This window comes from Fusarium poae, chromosome 2 (genome assembly GCF_019609905.1).
Source record: "Fusarium poae strain DAOMC 252244 chromosome 2, whole genome shotgun sequence".
Classification (NCBI taxonomy): domain Eukaryota; kingdom Fungi; phylum Ascomycota; class Sordariomycetes; order Hypocreales; family Nectriaceae; genus Fusarium; species Fusarium poae.
In genome coordinates this window covers 6,413,643-6,430,919 of record NC_058400.1, presented here as the reverse complement: position 1 = coordinate 6,430,919, position 17,277 = coordinate 6,413,643, and the positions used below count along the sequence as shown (strand labels likewise).

The following is a 17,277-nucleotide window of genomic DNA, read 5'->3' as shown; positions in this document are numbered from 1 at the left end:
GCTGTGATAGGTGTGGGTTGTGACTTTGTATCTTGGCCACCAAATTTATTAACGGCGATGCTCCTTCTGTCACCAATTCCACTTTAACATTCATTGACTGGCTTTACGCTCACTTGTGTTGGGTGAAACCTAGATAGACAATCCACTGCGATTATATTGTAACACAAACTCCCCTGCTATCTGGTTGATTCACTTCCTCTCCATAGCAGGGGCTTCTCCATCAGCAGCCTCTTCCTCCCCCTCATGTCTCGAGTACGCTATATCCCCCACCGATACATATTTGGAGACGCTTCTTAAAGTGAATGTATTATTTCTCTTCTTTCTCTGATCTTAACGCCTTTTGATATGACTGCAACTCCTGTTTCTCCTTAGCACTCAAGAGACTTACCCATGTAAAAGCCTGGTCCTCGCCCCAAAGACGAAACCGTCTCGGTATATCCCCTTCTGCGTTAGGGTCATCTATCATTTGGATCTGTGCCATACGCTCGTCATCCCAAATACCAAACCCCAAGCGTCTGAATGGGCGAAACAACAACCCTTCAGATATTCGACGGCCACGTGGAGGACACAAGATATCTGCGGCCCAACGACAGCCTTTACTCCCAGACATGACTATCTCATCATGAAGACATAAATATTTGCCGGAGTAAAAGGCTTTCGGCTGACGAACAACCGTCTCTGGCCACTCTAAACTTGGATTATCGTTTTTCGGCCGTGGTAATCGCAAGGGTTCCTCTTTCAAGGGCTGGAAACCAGTATCAAAGAAAACTCCCAATCTTTTGTGCTCAATATGCGTGTCTCCCACACAGGAACTGTCGTCAGGCACCCCTTTCAAAAACGCGACATAAATCGCCGCTGCCCACACAGGCTCAAATATCAGATGGATGTTTGACTTTTCAAGTATTGGAAAGCATGGCTCCGCTTTTCCCATATAACGTATTGCCTTGACGTCGTCTGTCGGCCAGTTGAGGCGGCCTTCATAAATAGCATTGCTCAATTCATAGCGCAGTTGAAGAGTACAGAAACCGAGCATGATTCTCTGAATCTCATACCATGAAACCTCGTCTCCAGCATCGATCTCATAAGGTTGGCCCCAAGGCTGAACGTCAGGCAGATGACTCCAGCGAGGCCGTTGGTCGAGAAAGGAAGGCTTCTCAGCAATGTGACGAGGACTAGTGGATTTTATACGCTCGAGAAAAAATTCAAAACATTCACCCGATAATGCCAACAGTTTTCTAATAAGAAAGAGCATTTCACGGGCCGAAACGGCTCGTTTACCCCCTAATACTTCTTGCAATCGAATCTTTGGGACACAGTGTGGTGGCGTTGTCCTAATAGCTGGGTTTCCGTCCAAAACTTTGGAGGGTACGATAAGCTCAAGGATGGAAGATGTGAGGTCATCTGTTGGCTGATTCTCCTTCGAGGAATGCCTGACGAAAGCTATGAGACGCAGGATATAGGGAACCCAAGGCGTAACATCTAGATCCGTTATTATAACGTGCCTTTTCTGGCTGTTGTTATGATTTGTAAGAGTTTCGTACGGGGTCTTTAAACTCCATGAATCAAGTAGTCCGTCTAGAATTGCGGCGCCCAATGGACTACTGAGGAACCGAGAGACTCCCGGAGAAGCTCTAACGATGTTAAAGAGACTTTTGAGATCGGGAAGATCTGCCAAGATTGCAGCAACAAGCTCAGTCGGTATTGTTGAGAAGACATCCATCTTTAGTTCGAGAAAATGCTTGATGGAAGCTTGATTATCGCTCGTTTGCAGATATAACGTCAGCATGCCGTTTAATATCACGCGCTTCTGATTCGTGTCATCTTTTGTTTGGTGCTTTTCGAGGCGTAAGTCCCGAATTATACATTTAAAATTAACTCATGATTCGTGTCATCAAACAAACATATCATAAGCCAATAGGGTATTATGCCATGCGCCGTGATGACGCCTCGTATCAGGTGGGGCTGAATGGTGAGATGTTTCGTGGGTAGCCGAGAAGCTGCCTCCTCAGTCTTTAGGGCACAAGGATAAATAGGATAGACTAGCCTAATAGTTCCGTCCCATATGCTTCCAGCGGCCAATATTTCTTTCAGGGGTATGACCATCATATGAAGCAATTTAGTAAAGTAGGTAATCCTCCTGGTCCTTCAGTCTGAGTAGGTCATATGTTGGGTATGCGAGATGAAGCTGGCGACTTTCATTGAAGGTTATACGTTTATGTTGGCGTTTTCAAAGACTATGGCTATCAGAGAAGATGTCCAAGGTAGGGAAAGATACTCGATAATTATCAAATATTTACAAAAACAGAACAAAAGACAGTCCTGACATACTATTGTCCATCACCAGAGTAGCTATTCCGAATAGGATAGAACCCGTTTAACCCTGCTTGATCAAGTCCGTAGCCTGAAACAGTTAGTAACTCGAGCGTTGAACATATCGGAGGAATCTTACCTTTTCGGCCATGGCGTACACAGTGGTCATGGTATGGGTTGCGGGCAAAAGAGGTATGATACTAGCATCAACAATCCTCAGACCAGAAATACCGTACACACGAAGTTTCTGGTCAACTACACCGCCCTCGCTGCGGCTACCGATCTTACAGGAACCAGCTGGGTGAAATAGAGTTGAAGCACTTGAGCGAACAAAGTTTTCAATATCAATATCGCTGGTTACGTCAGCCCCAGGAAGTATCTCTAATGGGTTAAGAGCCTTGATTGAAGGTGCACCAGAGAGCTTTCGGGCAAACCTGACACCTTCGACAAGCAGCTCGACATCGAGGGGGTTCTTCAAAAGCTCAGGATTGGCTATGGGGGAGTCAAAAATGTCGGAAGACGTGGCCTTGACTGATCCACGAGAATATGGGTGCTGAAGACCCAGAATCGCAGCGCCGTCGCTCCAGATGATCTCAAGCATTGCGGAGTTTGTGTCGAGAAGCTTCTCATTGAGGACCTTTTGTTGCTTCTTGTAGCCCTTGATAACCTCGGAAGGAGTTCCTGAGGCTAGGAACTTGGAGCCGTCCTGGGTTTTGGCCTTGTTGGAAATGGCCGAAGCAGAGCTTGTGTAGTTTGAAAGAGGCATGAAAAGCAGGAAGTCTCCGGTGGGAGAAGTGTAAGGTCCCTTCTTTTGGCTGTCATACTGAGCACGGGCTTCAGCTGCGAATGTAGCGTTGCTCGTCAAATTGCCAGTTTGTATGGGTGCGTTGACTATTCAGGGTCAGTTGTTTATGTTAACTCGACATACACAAGACTTACTGCTGCTGATAACTGCGAGAAGAACATGGTCGTGAAAGTTTTGACCAACAGCAGGAAGATCAACAACGACGGGAACATCGATAGAGGACAACAAAGCAGGGTCGCCAATACCGGAGACCTGAAGGATCTGAGGAGTGTGGATTGAGCCAGCAGCAAGAATGACCTCCTTCTTGGTTTTGATTGTGCTCCTCTTACTGTCTTTGCTCTTTGCGAACTACGAATTGTCAGCTTAAGAAGCAGCATACAAACAAAACAATATCATACCTCAACGCCGGTAGCTGTGACAGACTTTCCGCTTTTCTTGGTGAGAACACGTGTGACTTGGTGACCTGAGAGTAACTGGAGATTCTTGCGGCTAGATACAGCACTGTAGTAGTCTTGCGCAGAGGAGCGTGTGACGGTTTTGGGGTTGGTGTTATGAGGACAGAAGTATCCTCCGATCGCGTTGCCGTTAGCTTGGTCAACAGAGATGCTGATGTCGAGTTCCTCTGCAGCCTGCACGAAGTTCTCTACAACACACTATCAGTACAGGTCCGACCAAGCGATGAGATTCATGAGTGGATGGGAAATCTAGTGGGCAGGAGAGAAGTTGGCTTCCGAAGTCTTGGGGTACAAAAAATAAATAGCTTAGGCCATATGGTCTGTTGTCTCATCTCTCATGCTTGTAGAAGTCGTCTGTCTCATAAAGGGAACTTACTCGTGGTGGGCCAGAAAAATGGTGAGTAAGTGGAGTGGATGAAGCCAGAAGATCCATGAGCAGAAGGATCAACGGTCACTCCATACTTTCTTTTGATCTCAGCTGTAGGCGGAGTGAACTTCTCATTCTGTGACGGGTAAGCCAATATCCTCGAAGTATCAGCGTTAAAATGAGTATACTTTTTTGAAGTAAGGCAGAAGAGACTTCCACTGCCAATCGCTGTTGCCGAGCTCAGCCCAGCGATCATAATCGGATTTTGATCCTCGATCATAGACCATACGGTTCAGCTTGGTCGATCCTCCGACTACTTTACCTAACGGGACTGAGATGTTGCGACCGTTCAAAGATTCGCTTGCAGGATACTCGAGTGCCCAGTCGTATTTAGTACCGACTGCTCCACCAGCAAGACCGGGGATAGTCATGAAGTCTTCATTTTTATCGCTATATCTATATCAGGATAATGGAAGCAATGATTGGGACATCGGTTCTTACAAATCACCGGCTTCAATGACAAGCACGGTCACGGCTATTCGAGACCCAAGTTAGCGGTGGGCTTCATTGTCTGATCTTGGTATATGCCATACCGGGATCTTCAGTCAATCTGTTGGCAACAGTGAGTCCTGAAGCGCCTGCTCCAACGATCACGTAATCGTACTCTGCACGTAGCTTGGCTTCTTCAGCTCTTGGGTAGCTTGATGCAGTAGCTACCTGTAGACCGCTGAATACAGCCAAAGTGATAGCCTGAAGGGTAGGCATGGTAAAAACGAGTGATAAGCAAAAAGAGTGTGGGACTATGGTAGCAAATGACAATGCTTGAGAACCATGGTCTGAGACGCGGCGGCGCAATGCGACATTCTTGTACTTTCCAAATCACAATGCCGGGTTATATTATGTATCTGCCCCGGATTATTGAGTAGTGTAACCAATAATTGACGGCTATTATCGTCTCCCGCGTCCAGTTGCCGACATTGAGAGTCCATGCACCCCTTTTCTCATTTGTCTCAGAAGCAGGAACCATAATTGATGCGACTCAGAAGGGATCTATCGCCGTAAACCTTGTTTATAGAACGTGTTTCTGTCGTATCGGAACAGGAAAGCGTGGTACTCTGATTGGCTGTTGACAAGGTTTATGGTTTAGACTTCTGGACCCTGGCCTCATATTGACTGAAGATGGATGCACAGCCGAGTTGGTAACATGTAGATTGAAAATATCGTAAGCAATGGTAATCATCATGCTAAGAATGAGTGGGATACAATGAGGAGAAAGTGAGTTGATTGCCGAGTTTACCGAGGTGTGATGAGGGGATAAAGACAATGATGGATTGAACGGTTCGGTATAAACTGCCATACAGCAATGGCAATTGGAAATTGGTGTCTAAGGCTTAGGATACAAAAATAAATGATCTAAAAGTGTGATACTAGCAGTTATGAGTGACTGACTAATTTCGTCTCTTATGTTTGCCAACCTTTCTGACATGTACATACCCCGGGGAACGGTCACATCGTTCCGTCCCAACTTTCAGCGAGTTACAGTGGATGGAGCCAGTACATAGACCATGTACTCACCCCCTGCATAGAATCTTCAGAGACATTGCGACAACGCTTGCGAAACATCTGCTACCCGGAAGTCATTTAATAATCACATCCTGTCAATCTCAAAACAATATTTATTTGCTTCGCGCGACGTCAAAGTGACAATCATCAACACTTCAATCCCATTCGTTTTTCGGACCCTACAGAAACCACCACCCAAAACCCCATCTAAGAATGAAAGTAACTTTTCAGTCCATTGACCACACTCTCCACGACTTCATCATCACCTACATCAGCTTGCCAAGTGAAGCCAAAACCAACAGACTCCTCATTGTCAATTATACAAATCACCAATGGGGCTCCAGGAGCAAATGCGCACCGACTCAGTAATAACTTGCCCCGACGCCAAGATGGATGACCATCCCCTTTGAGGTTTTTGGGCTCAGGGAAATGTCCAAGATTGGAGACCTCGAAGGCCTCGCCTCTGGGGTTACCGACAGTACTAGCCAGAAATGCTTTGATATCTGGAATGAGTTTAAACACAGCCACATTGGCATATGGCTCTCCAGAAGGTGAAGCATTGGCGAAGTACCGCCGGGTAGTTTGTTGAACTTTCTTCGCATGTTTCCAGATTGCAGTAGTGCCATCTGGGCTCTGGTCCAAGTCCGACCGAAGCAACTGCACCTTGAAAGCATCGATGAAGTTACCCAGAACATTGTCGACCTGCTTTGGCGGCAGATCAGAACGCAGACTGACGGGTAGGTTGCATGTCAAGGCCTCTGTTGTAGATGGAAGACTATCATACAGGATTTTGGCTACAAGAGCCGGAAGCGCTGCTGTGACAGTTGTCTTGTTCTTTTTACAATCTTGTGCAAAGGTTTGTAGAACTTGTGGCGACAACGAGAGCGACTTGTATCTCGTCTTGCAAGGAACGCTGACTGTACTGCCTCTCCACTCGTTCAAGTTGGCAGCATCGGGCACCGGTGGGTTCTCAGGGAGAGGAAGGGGATGGAGATCTTCCAAAGGCGAAGAGATGGTACTATCGTCTGAAGAAATAACTCCAACTGACTGAATCTCTACCGCGCCGGATGAGATATCGCAGAGAGCGCTTTGGAATGCATCTTGAAAGATCTGAGAGCTTACTCCATCACACATAGAGTGATGATAGAAAAAAGAGGCCACAAACCCATCCTCTGAGCGGTAGTCTTGAAGAATGTTCAGTCTCCATACCGGTAGGGTGCCATATCCAGCCTTGAAACTGGTGTTGTGTCGATTCTCAAGTAGCGAATCAAGCTCGTTATCAGTCTGTAAATCAGAAGACAATGGGTAAGATCTTTCAATAAAAGACACAACCTGCCTCAAGTCAATTGAAGGAAGGCGACCCCAGTAAGGTTGTTCAGTGTCTGGTACAACAGGTATAGCAAAGAGGATGGGATGTTGATTGAGAATTTGTGATAGAGCTGTAAGAACAAGAGGCTCAAGATCAATATTAGGCAAGGGTGGTGATGCTCTGTAGTGAGCTGAAATGGCACAGTTGGTAAAGAAGTCTATGTGATGTGCAGCAGCCGCGATCTCTTCAAGTTTGCCTATCAAAGTGATCAGTGGATTTGTGAGTAGCTAACAACTTGGACGGAGATTACCCAGAGGACGAATCTTTGGCAGTTGATATTCGGCCATTTTCGATTTAGTTTCCCTTGAATGGGTTGATACGAATGTTCTACTACATAGCAAATATATGATCTTATATGGCTTACAGTGACTTAAGATTCCACGGTTCAGTACAGTTACAGATATCACAATATTCAGCCCCAGCCCTCCATGACGGTGAATGACATCTGGTGTTTCCCCAAGAACACCATGAGGCTCATCTCACCAACACCATCTTCTATAAACTGCAATATGGCATCACAGTGCCCGAAATTCAACTCACGTCAGCCAAAAAATGAGTGCCGAGCGTTGGCAGAAATGGGTGTGTCTGCTTATATATGCCCTGCCATGTGCGACCACACGAAGTAAGATAAGACGCGACATATGCATGGAAACGGGATGAACTCTCTCGTATCCAGCTTTCCCAGGACTGTCAAATCGGATTCAACCTCGCTCAGCCCTGTGACAGGTGGGGGGCAATTCTTGTTGTGGTTACACAAAGTCAGCAAAATGGCCTCAAAAGCACTCATCGGTGATTTATGACAACTTGAACGACCTACCTATTCTGGAAACATCGGCGATCCAGTCGGATGACAGAAACTTTGTGAATCCCAGATACCGCTTGTCTATCTTACTAAGACCTCATTCTCTCTTTCAGAGTATACATATGACATGTGATAGAAACGTTCACTTTGTTAAGGATCAAACAGATCAGACTTTTCTTGAACCTCGACATTTCCAGCAGCTTTTACTACACAATTTCACAATCCCAATCATGAACTACCCTTATCCCTACTCGCAAGCAGCAGAGCTTGACAAGAGGATCCAAATTCCTCGACCTTGCTATGATGCGGCTCTCGCCCCAATGCTCGACTATGCTTCATTGCCTGAAGAGTTCAGTCTTGATTTGATGCGCGGTGTCGCAGCAGGTGAACAGGAATGCCCCCATGGTTCACACACCTACAATGCAGAGAGTGTGCTCAAAGACCAGCCTCACTTGACTCATGCTGAACATGTTGTCACTGGCCCTGACAATAACGACGTCATTCTCTCTGTGTTCACACCAAAAGAAAAAGCAAAGTCACCTCGCCCAGCCTTGTACCACATACACGGTGGAGGCATGGTCAGCGGTGACAGATTCACTGCCTTGACCCAAGTGATCGACCTCCTGGCGGGTATCGATTGCGTTGTTGTTTCTGTCGAGCACCGTCTTGCACCTGAGACGCGTGCACCTGGTCCAGCTGAGGACTGTTACGCTGGCCTTGTATGGGTTTCCGAAAATGCAGCGAGCTTAGGGATTGATCCTGCAGCAATCGCAGTGTTCGGTGTCTCTGGTGGAGGCGCCCTAGCTGCTGCCACATGTCTCATGGCTCGAGACAGAAAGTCCCCAGCCGTGCCCATCAAGGCTCAGATGCTTTACTCACCTTTGCTTGATGATCGCTGCGAGAGCCTGGCGGACCAACAATTTGAGTACGGCAATCCTGCTCCTACAAACTGGCTTCGCGCAATCTGGGATCACATTCTTGGAGATGAACGTGGGTCTGAAAATGTCACTCCCTACCAAGCTCCCGCCAGAGAGACAGATCTTTCGAACCTTCCTCCAGCGTACATTGACGCCGGAGAATGCGAAGTCTTCCGCGATGTTGCTGTCGCCTACGCTACCAACCTGTGGCGTTGCGGATCTACATGCGAACTGCACATCTGGCCTGGAGCCTTCCATGGGTTCGATATGATGGACGATCCGCAGATACCACTGATCAATATTGCCAACAAAGCAAAGGCCAATTGGTTCAAGAGGGTCTTGACGACCGAGACCAAGCCAACGACTCCTACAATTGCCCATGCAGGATAGCCGGATTGTTGCAGACAATGATAGATGGCATGCTAGTTTGTGAGCTTCTAATCTTTAGAGCGCAAAAATAAACAATCTAAGAATCTGATCTAAGTAGCATGATCTGGCCTATTATTTCGTCTCTTGTATCCCTACCAGCCAATGTTTCCGACACTCTGTGGGCATGATTTGGTCAATTCGACTTTGTACTATTATTCGTCACAAGGAAAAACACCTCTCATTACAGAATAAGCTTCAAATGATGTTCTGCATTAATACTACTTACGTATGCTCTGTGACTAGTAACAAAATGTGGAAAGAGTAGAAAGTGACGTTTGACCATGATCTCTCTTGTTAAAACGTCAACTAGCTTCCAAAAGCCCATCTGGGTGTTTTATCAATACCTAACTATGATTCTCGCAGATATGAAGCCCAAGGTCCCCAATACAGTAACCTCTCTGTATATAACTCAAGCCACACGTCCCTTAGTCTGCTTGATACCTTTAATGTTGATATTTCTCCACATCGCAGTTCCGACAAAACCAAGAGCCAAGACCACCGTACCGGCAATGAACAGGAGCTTGTGAGCGTCTCCGTAAGCATGCTGAATCGCCAGTCGGGTAGGCGAGCCAACTGGGAAAGAAAGTTGAGTAACAATGTCCGCAGCGATGATTGGAAGATTTGGAAGATCCTCTGCTGGTAGATACTCTGCTAGCTTTCTTGGAATGACGTCTTGCCAAATTGCCGAGGAAACTGTTAAGCCAACCGCCTGTCCGATGCTCCCAAACATTGATACCAAAGCAATGGCGATGGCAAAGTATTGTTGTTCGCTGACAGCAGCAAGAATAGCAATCTCGGCGGTGATCATGATAGAACCACTACCAGCAGCTATGATAAGCTGAGACATGATGATATAACCAACACTTTGGTCTGGCTGACGAAAGTAGACCATCAAGCCTGTTCCAAGTGTCATAAGAGGAAGCGCGGCGTACAGGGTGGTAGCTTTGAAGTTTCCAGTGTACGATAGAAGCCACCCGATAAAGATGGCAAACAAGCAGCTGGCGACTGTGTAGGTGGATACTATGTAGCTTGCATTGGTGACGCTCAGGTCATTCACAACTTGGAGGATTGAGGTGAAGTATAGAGCCCAGCAAGCATAGCTGAAGAATATAGTGAAGGAAAGAATGCAAGCGCCAGTGATAGTGCGATCAAGCAGGAATCGCCATGGGATAAACGAAAGCTTGGCAAAGAACCTCTCCCAGATACCGAAGATGACGAGCAGAAGGATGCCAAAGACGAAGAAACAGATGATCATAGGGGAACCAAATCCCTTTGCTTGCATCGTATAGAGGTTGAAAGGTAGTAGGAAGAGGGCTACTCCAGCAGAGAGGCTGAGAAGACCAATCAGATCAAATTCTCGGGCATAATACCGGGTTGCGTTGATGAGAGAGCCCTTGGATTCTCTGTTTGGAATAAGCCCTTGCTTAGTGGCCCTCTGGTAATGAAACATGAAGAGGCCGAATAGGGGAACAGTGACGACTGGTACAAGAATACTCTCCATACCGAATGCCCATCTCCAGCCAGGACCATCCAAAAACGCATTGGCGATGGGACCACCCAGCCAGGCGGTAATAATGTTGGCGGAGGCGCAAATGGACTGGATGAGTCCTCTGTTTCGGAGAGAAGTAGTGTCGGCAATGAAAACGCTGAGGCTGTAACCCACACCGTTTATTCCGACAGTATAGAAGACTTGGGATGCGGCGTAGGCCTCGACGTTATTGCAAGCGGCTGACATGATAAGTCCGATGGTAGCAAGTACAGCGCAGAACATGAAGCCCTGAGGACGACCAAAGATGTCGAGCGTCTTTGCAATACTCAAGTTGGTGACTCCTCCTATGACAGAACTCATGACGCTGGTCGTAGGCGTAAGGGAGTGCATGGCGAAGTTGGAAGTAACATAAGGAAGCAAAGCACCACTGATTCCTCCCACCAGTCCTTGTACAAAGTAAACGAGCCATATCAAAACAAAGGCGACGAGAAGGGAAGTCTTGGACCAGACGAGGGTTACGGCCTCGATATCCTGGACGCCCTGTTGGAAGTCTGCGTCAACGGCACCATCGCTGGAAGAGCCTTCGGTATCTCTGTCTGGATTGTCTGGATTGTCACGGTAGGCCTCGTGTACTCGATGAAGAACTTTGGTGTCGGAATCGACCGGATTTGGGAGGGACATGGTGATTACTGCGATATTGAAAGATGTATGAGGAAGGACAGAAAGAGTCGCAAGAATGAGAGAGACGGTTATATTAAAGAAGAGCACTCTATTCCCCTTAAAGAGATACCTGATTGATAGGAGAAATTGCTTGTTGGCTACACTGATCCACGGCCACTGTGAGTAAAGGGTGTAACATGAGCTGTACTGTAGTCTTACGTTGACTCAATTCTAGAGTAGGCTAACCAATAAACATTTTGCTCAAATTCTCTCATCATCACAAACTGCCAACCAGTCAGTCTAACTGGTGTTCCAAGCGATAATTCTAGATTTATGTCATTAATCTTGGAGGCATAGCCTGGAACGTCTGTTCCCCAGACATTGGTTAGATGCTAACCACATATTATTTTGAGGCTGAAAATTAAATTGCTCATGGCTATGTTTGTACATGCTGCTCGTATTCGAGCACATTGTTAGTGGAGGGTTTATTTTAGTGAGTCGATAGCTGGCAGAAAGGTACCCTTGGGCTCTTTTGTTTGCGAGCCGTTCCGCTCCAACGGCTAGGCTAAGCATGGGCAAGTGCTGCGCTTATGCATGTATTTTACTGTATTGTTCTCCCTGTGAGCATGTTATCGTTGGCTGCGATCCTACGAGTGGCGGGTATCTGACCTGACATACAGGCTGACAGGGGTTGTGAGCGTGTTTCTCAATAGCTTCGGACTTGGCTTCCTCCTGGCGCTCCCTTCACAGTAACCGGCCCTACGAAAGAAATGAGGCTGGGCTAAGCTTAGGGACTAAAGGAAGCTTTGAAGGGGATTTAGGTAAATTTATGAAAACACTTTGTGATTTTAGACAGGTTGGTAGCCAAGCTATTTTTATGTTGGCTGATCTTTACATCCATGCGTCACTAATCCAGGCGTGCTACAGTGGCACAGGGTAACTAACTTATAGTGAATTGACGCCCTAAAACTTGCCATTCTATAGCGCAATTATAAGCAGGTTGGTCAGATCACAACAACAGAGCTAAAATGCAGTAAAATCGCAGTGAATTATCCATTATTTTCACGCAGAACAAATAAAAAATAACTACTAATCTACTTGCAAACAAATTGATCAAACATTTAAATCATGCCTTTTTGTAATCCAAGAGTGTCGCATACTTGGTAAATTCCGAATCGCTCATGAGCATCTTCAACTCTTCAGGCAACGTACCCATGACCAACTCCACGCCACCATCCTTTCTCATTGGAGATATGACCAAGAACCTGAACCGTCTGTGGCCACGTTCGATCTGAGGACGCATCGCCTCCGGACTACCGCCAGCAAAAAACGAGTCACCAAATGAAATATCACTTGTCTGGAATAGCATCATGTTGGAGATCATGGCATGCATATGCTCGAGACCCATGTTTGCCGTCGCAGGCTTGCTGTAATCTGTCATTGAGCGTAGAAGAGTAAACGTGTCATGGACCAGAGAAGGTGTGATACGGGCAGCTGCTTCTCGAATGAGACCTGCAATCTGTGCGACGCTGGTGTCAGATGAGCAGAGCGTTTCGATTGGCATGCTCGGTCTGTTCATTATGAGCAAGCTGCCCATATAAGAAGATGGCAATTGAGACGAGAAGTAGGGCCTTCCGTCAATTGGCATTTCCAGGATTGACATGTCGTCAGCCTTGAATTCTTGATTGCCATGTTCTTTGGCCACCCTGTAGCGAGATCGTATAGAAGCTCGCCAAAAGAATGCTTGTACAACATCGATAATTGATGTGGATCGATTCTTCGCATCTGCATCTGACAAGGCTTCCTGCTTGAGTTTGTGAATACTCTCGCCAGAAAGCAGAAAAACGGTCGTGTTTAGCGATCGTTCGCTTGGGGCAGCTGGCCAAACAGGGCTACCCGCGAATTGAGGCGCTGGGGGGAGAACACTCTTCGTTATGCCATTCTGCCGAGTAGCATCTACCTCTCCGTTATTGAGGTCGTTTTGAAGTGTTGTCTGTGCGATCTTCTCTGGGAACGGCAGATAACCCCATGTGCCCGGGTCTACTTCATGAACAGGCTTCGCATATCCTGCTCGTTCCCAGATGATCTCCGGAAGATCATGGTTGAAGCTTTCGGGGTCAAACCAATCGCAAGTTGATGTATGATCCCCATCAAGATATCTGCAGCATTCAGCCCAGACTCTCAGAGCCATCATGACACCCACAGCATCAAGACAAGTGTGAATGAAGTTGGTTGCCAGGATACACCCGCCCTCAACAAAATTGGCTTGAGCAAACAAGATATCAGCTGGCATCGGAGGAAATGGATGGCAGTCTAGGACGAGTTCATCGTTAAACAAAGACGGTGAGAACCCAGCTTCACGCATCTTCTGGAATGACGGGAGCACCTGAGACAAGTCCTTGTAAACGAGTTGCCTGGGCTTTGCAGACACAGGAAGTGGCTCAGGAGGAATTGTAATACGGTATTCTCCCTTTTTATAGCCGAATTCGTGCTCTGAAGCCAGCATCATCCTGCCGTCCAGCTCTGGAATAATCTCAAAAGCCTTCGCCAGACCCCTCTGCAATTTAACAAAGGCTTCCTCAAAGCTGACGCCCGGCCTCAGAGCAAAGTAAAAGTTGAGACCCATGTAATGATTGGGGTTCACAGCATCAAAAGGGTTCATTTTAGACCCGAGTCGCCGCCTCCGCTCAGCGATGAGATTTTCGAGATTGGTCGAATCAGTGCCTAGAGGAGTCCGTGGTTTGCTATTTAACCCTTCACTGTTGGTGTATTCAGCCACGGCGGACTTGGCTTTTTCTTGCTCCAGAATCCTTGCAAGCTGCGATGAAAACTCATCCAAAGTTGGATAAGCGTAGAGGTGCCGAGGAGCAAGTTGCTCTTCTAGGCCTGTGACAGCGCGGATGATTCTGATGACTCGAACAACCAGAAGAGAATCTAGTCCCAGATCAAACACGTCCTCATCGGGAGAAACGTCCTCGACGTCAGGCAAGACTGATCTCATGATCTTGGCGACAGAGTCTAGAAGAGTTTCGCTCGATGTTGTATCAATTGTGAATTGATCGAAGTCTTCATCCTCAACTTCCTCGTTTCTTGAGTCATAGAATCGTTCGATGAAATCGGAATAAAGTTCCAATGTCACATGACGCTTGATAGTCCTCTTGTCAGTACGTATGAAGGGTTTATCGGCCTCGGCAAAGGCAATATATTCCCTCTGAATACGTGTCTTTTGGAAGGTGGAATTGTTCGCCCTCTCAACCATTGCCCAAATACTGTCAAAGAGCTCGTTATTTCTCTCGGAAGGATTCTTGAGCTCGATGAGTAAGCCGGCTTGAGGCTTTCCGGACCCAATCAACAGACAACCGTCAATTGCAGGATGTGTAGTGATCAATGCTTCTGTATCTAGGGGCGATATCTTGTAGCCATTACTAAGAACGACAACATCATCGCTTCGTCCTGTAAAAGCCCAGAGATTCGGATTGGTTGGATGCCTGACATATAAGTCTTTGAGGTTGACAGAATCAAGATTAGGAAACGTATGAAAGATGCCTTGAAAGAGCTCCCAGTGTTCGTTCCTGTGCACCCAATGTTCAAAGATGCCAGGCTGAACTTCTTTGAACTCAAACCCCGAGTAAGGATGAAAGGCAAACCAATGCCAGTCTTCTCTAGGTACCCATAGGTTGCCGATGAACAGACCTTCAGTCGTTCCAGTCAAATTCAGAACTCTGACCACTTTATTGACCTTTGATACGATAAGTGGACTGACAGGGCCTGGATAAACAGTCAGACATCTGGTTGGGAATATGGTCAGCTAGGGTTGAGTGCTCACCACCTGAGGCGCAGATGAACTTTGAAGGTTTGAACTTGGCCAAGACGTCAGGGTGCTCGCCCAGCTCGTCTGCAAGTGACGGTACCATGCTCCAGATATCTATCTTGGCATGGTCGGCGAGCAGTTCGAGCAACCCGAGATTGGGTAAAACACCTGCAGGTCCGAGAATACAATGCAGATTGCACAGCGCGGGTATCACAATATCCATGAGCACACCAGCGCCCTACAACACGGTCACGGCCAGTCAGTCCTTTAATGCATTGGAACATATTTTTGGGAAGCTTACATGGCTCATGGGGAAAGAAGAGTATATCCTATCTCCAGGATTCCAGTTATCCATCCACGGAGCCAGTCCGCCGTCACCTTCAGTGGGTGGAAGTAAACGGACAGCATCCATGGTTCCGATCAGAGCATGAGTCCAAAAAATAGGCTTTGGAACGCCAGTCGTCCCTGATGTGTGAAGAATACAGAAGGGCTCGTTCTTGGAGGTTCCGAATGTTTTGTCAAAGGGAAAAGGTTCCACAGACTCAGCATCGAGAAGCTCATCTATGCTGGGGAGCTCAAGAATCTTCAAATACTTCTCCTGTAGAATCCCCTCTAGAAGAGGAATCATTGGCTGCTCTTTTGGCTTAACCCAGATGCCGCAGTCTGCAGCATTGAGTACGGCTAGGGCACCAGTAACATTGTTCTTAGGTGAAAGAAATAGGGCCTAAATACCTGTTAGAATCATCACTTAGCATTTGAGTGGTTCTCTGTACTCACTGCACAGCCAGCCTTGACGGCACCATACGTTAAGAGAACATGACGAATATCATCTGTGAAATGTTAGAAAGCTTCTAGATGCTGTCGGTGTTAGACTTACGAGGTCCGATGTAGCCCAGAGCTTGGACCTTTGATGATAAGATCGCATCTCCATTGGAGCTTCCATTCGTTGAGTGAAGCTGGCTTTGTAGCCACCAAGCTGTCTTATCAACAGCCTTTGTGAATTCACGTGCAGTTATGTCTCGAAAACTTGGTTGGTCATTGGGAAATGAAGCAATAGAATATATGACACGCTCTGGAGCAGCAATGGCAAGCCGATCAAGAATTTGGGGGATGAGTCTCCTCCCAAACTCATTGTTACTGTTGGCCGTCATTCTGAGAAAGAAGAAATGTTTCGCAGAAGAATATTGGCAATGTTGACGTGCACACACTCAAGGTCGACCACGATAGACTACAAGGTTTAAGAACGTCTTATATGGTATCTTGTCCTGGAGCTAGTGATCCACCTGACCCCTGAAAACCGCGCATTGAAACTAGACATTGAGCTGGGTATCCCCTACTACCTATTTTTGAGACTAGGTTCTGAGCGTTGTCCGCCTTTGTGGCGATTGGACGAGGCTCAGACTTCGATCGTCATAGATGAAATTCTTTATCATCAGGGTACCAGAAACCTTGGCCACCAGAAGCATAAAAGACGAAATTAGTAGATCAGTTTATGCTACTTAGATGAGAGTTCGTAGGTTGTCTATTTTTTACCACAAGACTAAGGAGGTCAACGTTTCTGATACTTACTAGTTTAGCCAACAGCAGGATTCTGATGTGTATTCCAACATCTTCTAAGCATCCTACACACCATAATGTTCTGTACAACCATAAGCCGAAAATTTATTTCGTATTCCATCACGGCGGTACTGCCGGTCTTGGCGTCTGCACGTTTGCTGACAAGACGTCTCCTGGATGTTCATCCGGCTCCCAGGCGGAGGATCTCAGGTAGGGAGGGTGTGATTCGGTCAAATTCCTCATCCATCCACCAAGAGCCTTGTACAACATCAGATTATGCAGGTGATCTAAAGAGATTGGCATACAGGCCAGGCGGTGCGGCTGATGGACCAGGGTGCTACAGTGCCGAATGAGACATCAGCTTTACTGTATGACCAAATACAAAATTTGGAATGCTTTTCAACGTCTTACCAATGACCAATTGCGTAACCGCACAGCATCAGAAGCGGTGTCATCCTCCAAGACAAGAGAGTGAAATGTTTTATGCATCACAATATCTGACATGTTGTAACGCCCGCTTTGTCACCCCCACTACATGTAGACCGGCCTCTTGTTGGGGGGGCATGTAGATATGCCGAGGGAGGTAAGAGGAAACTTGAGTGCTGAGCTCAGAATATGAGGGAAAATGCCCCTGACATTAAGCTAAGCTTATACGGCTACAATCTGCGAAATCGTTTAGACTACAGTTCCTCCTTGACATGGGTTCAAACCAAACTACTCCACTATTTAACATGGCTACAAGG

General features: G+C 46.9%; 6 protein-coding genes across 6 annotated transcripts; 1 reads left to right on the top strand and 5 right to left on the bottom strand.

The window, feature by feature from the left end:
• Nucleotides 1-307: 307 nt before the first annotated feature.
• On the bottom strand, nucleotides 308-1,786 carry FPOAC1_006143 (uncharacterized protein; the record flags this gene model as incomplete). Its single annotated transcript, XM_044850636.1, has 1 exon — nucleotides 308-1,786. The coding sequence occupies one exon, from the start codon at nucleotides 1,784-1,786 to the stop codon at nucleotides 308-310; it is 1,479 nt and encodes a 492-aa protein (XP_044709348.1).
• Nucleotides 1,787-2,374: 588 nt separating this feature from the next.
• FPOAC1_006142 (uncharacterized protein) lies at nucleotides 2,375-4,702 on the bottom strand (the record flags this gene model as incomplete). The annotated part of the gene is made up of 8 exons (XM_044850635.1): nucleotides 2,375-2,401; nucleotides 2,450-3,201; nucleotides 3,250-3,463; nucleotides 3,514-3,758; nucleotides 3,947-4,073; nucleotides 4,126-4,387; nucleotides 4,439-4,472; nucleotides 4,531-4,702. The coding sequence occupies 8 exons, from the start codon at nucleotides 4,700-4,702 to the stop codon at nucleotides 2,375-2,377; spliced, it is 1,833 nt and encodes a 610-aa protein (XP_044709347.1).
• A 1,005-nt stretch (nucleotides 4,703-5,707) lies between these two features.
• On the bottom strand, nucleotides 5,708-7,156 carry FPOAC1_006141 (uncharacterized protein; the record flags this gene model as incomplete). The annotated part of the gene is made up of 2 exons (XM_044850634.1): nucleotides 5,708-7,065; nucleotides 7,120-7,156. 2 exons carry the CDS (start codon nucleotides 7,154-7,156, stop codon nucleotides 5,708-5,710), a joined length of 1,395 nt encoding a protein of 464 aa, XP_044709346.1.
• Nucleotides 7,157-7,901: 745 nt separating this feature from the next.
• On the top strand, nucleotides 7,902-8,978 carry FPOAC1_006140 (uncharacterized protein; the record flags this gene model as incomplete). The annotated part of the gene is made up of 1 exon (XM_044850633.1): nucleotides 7,902-8,978. One exon carries the CDS (start codon nucleotides 7,902-7,904, stop codon nucleotides 8,976-8,978), a length of 1,077 nt encoding a protein of 358 aa, XP_044709345.1.
• Nucleotides 8,979-9,426: 448 nt separating this feature from the next.
• On the bottom strand, nucleotides 9,427-11,187 carry FPOAC1_006139 (uncharacterized protein; the record flags this gene model as incomplete). Its single annotated transcript, XM_044850632.1, has 1 exon — nucleotides 9,427-11,187. The coding sequence occupies one exon, from the start codon at nucleotides 11,185-11,187 to the stop codon at nucleotides 9,427-9,429; it is 1,761 nt and encodes a 586-aa protein (XP_044709344.1).
• Nucleotides 11,188-12,292: 1,105 nt separating this feature from the next.
• FPOAC1_006138 (uncharacterized protein) lies at nucleotides 12,293-16,128 on the bottom strand (the record flags this gene model as incomplete). Its single annotated transcript, XM_044850631.1, has 5 exons — nucleotides 12,293-14,934; nucleotides 14,993-15,215; nucleotides 15,279-15,701; nucleotides 15,755-15,807; nucleotides 15,855-16,128. The coding sequence occupies 5 exons, from the start codon at nucleotides 16,126-16,128 to the stop codon at nucleotides 12,293-12,295; spliced, it is 3,615 nt and encodes a 1,204-aa protein (XP_044709343.1).
• Between the last annotated feature and the right edge of the window lie 1,149 nt (nucleotides 16,129-17,277).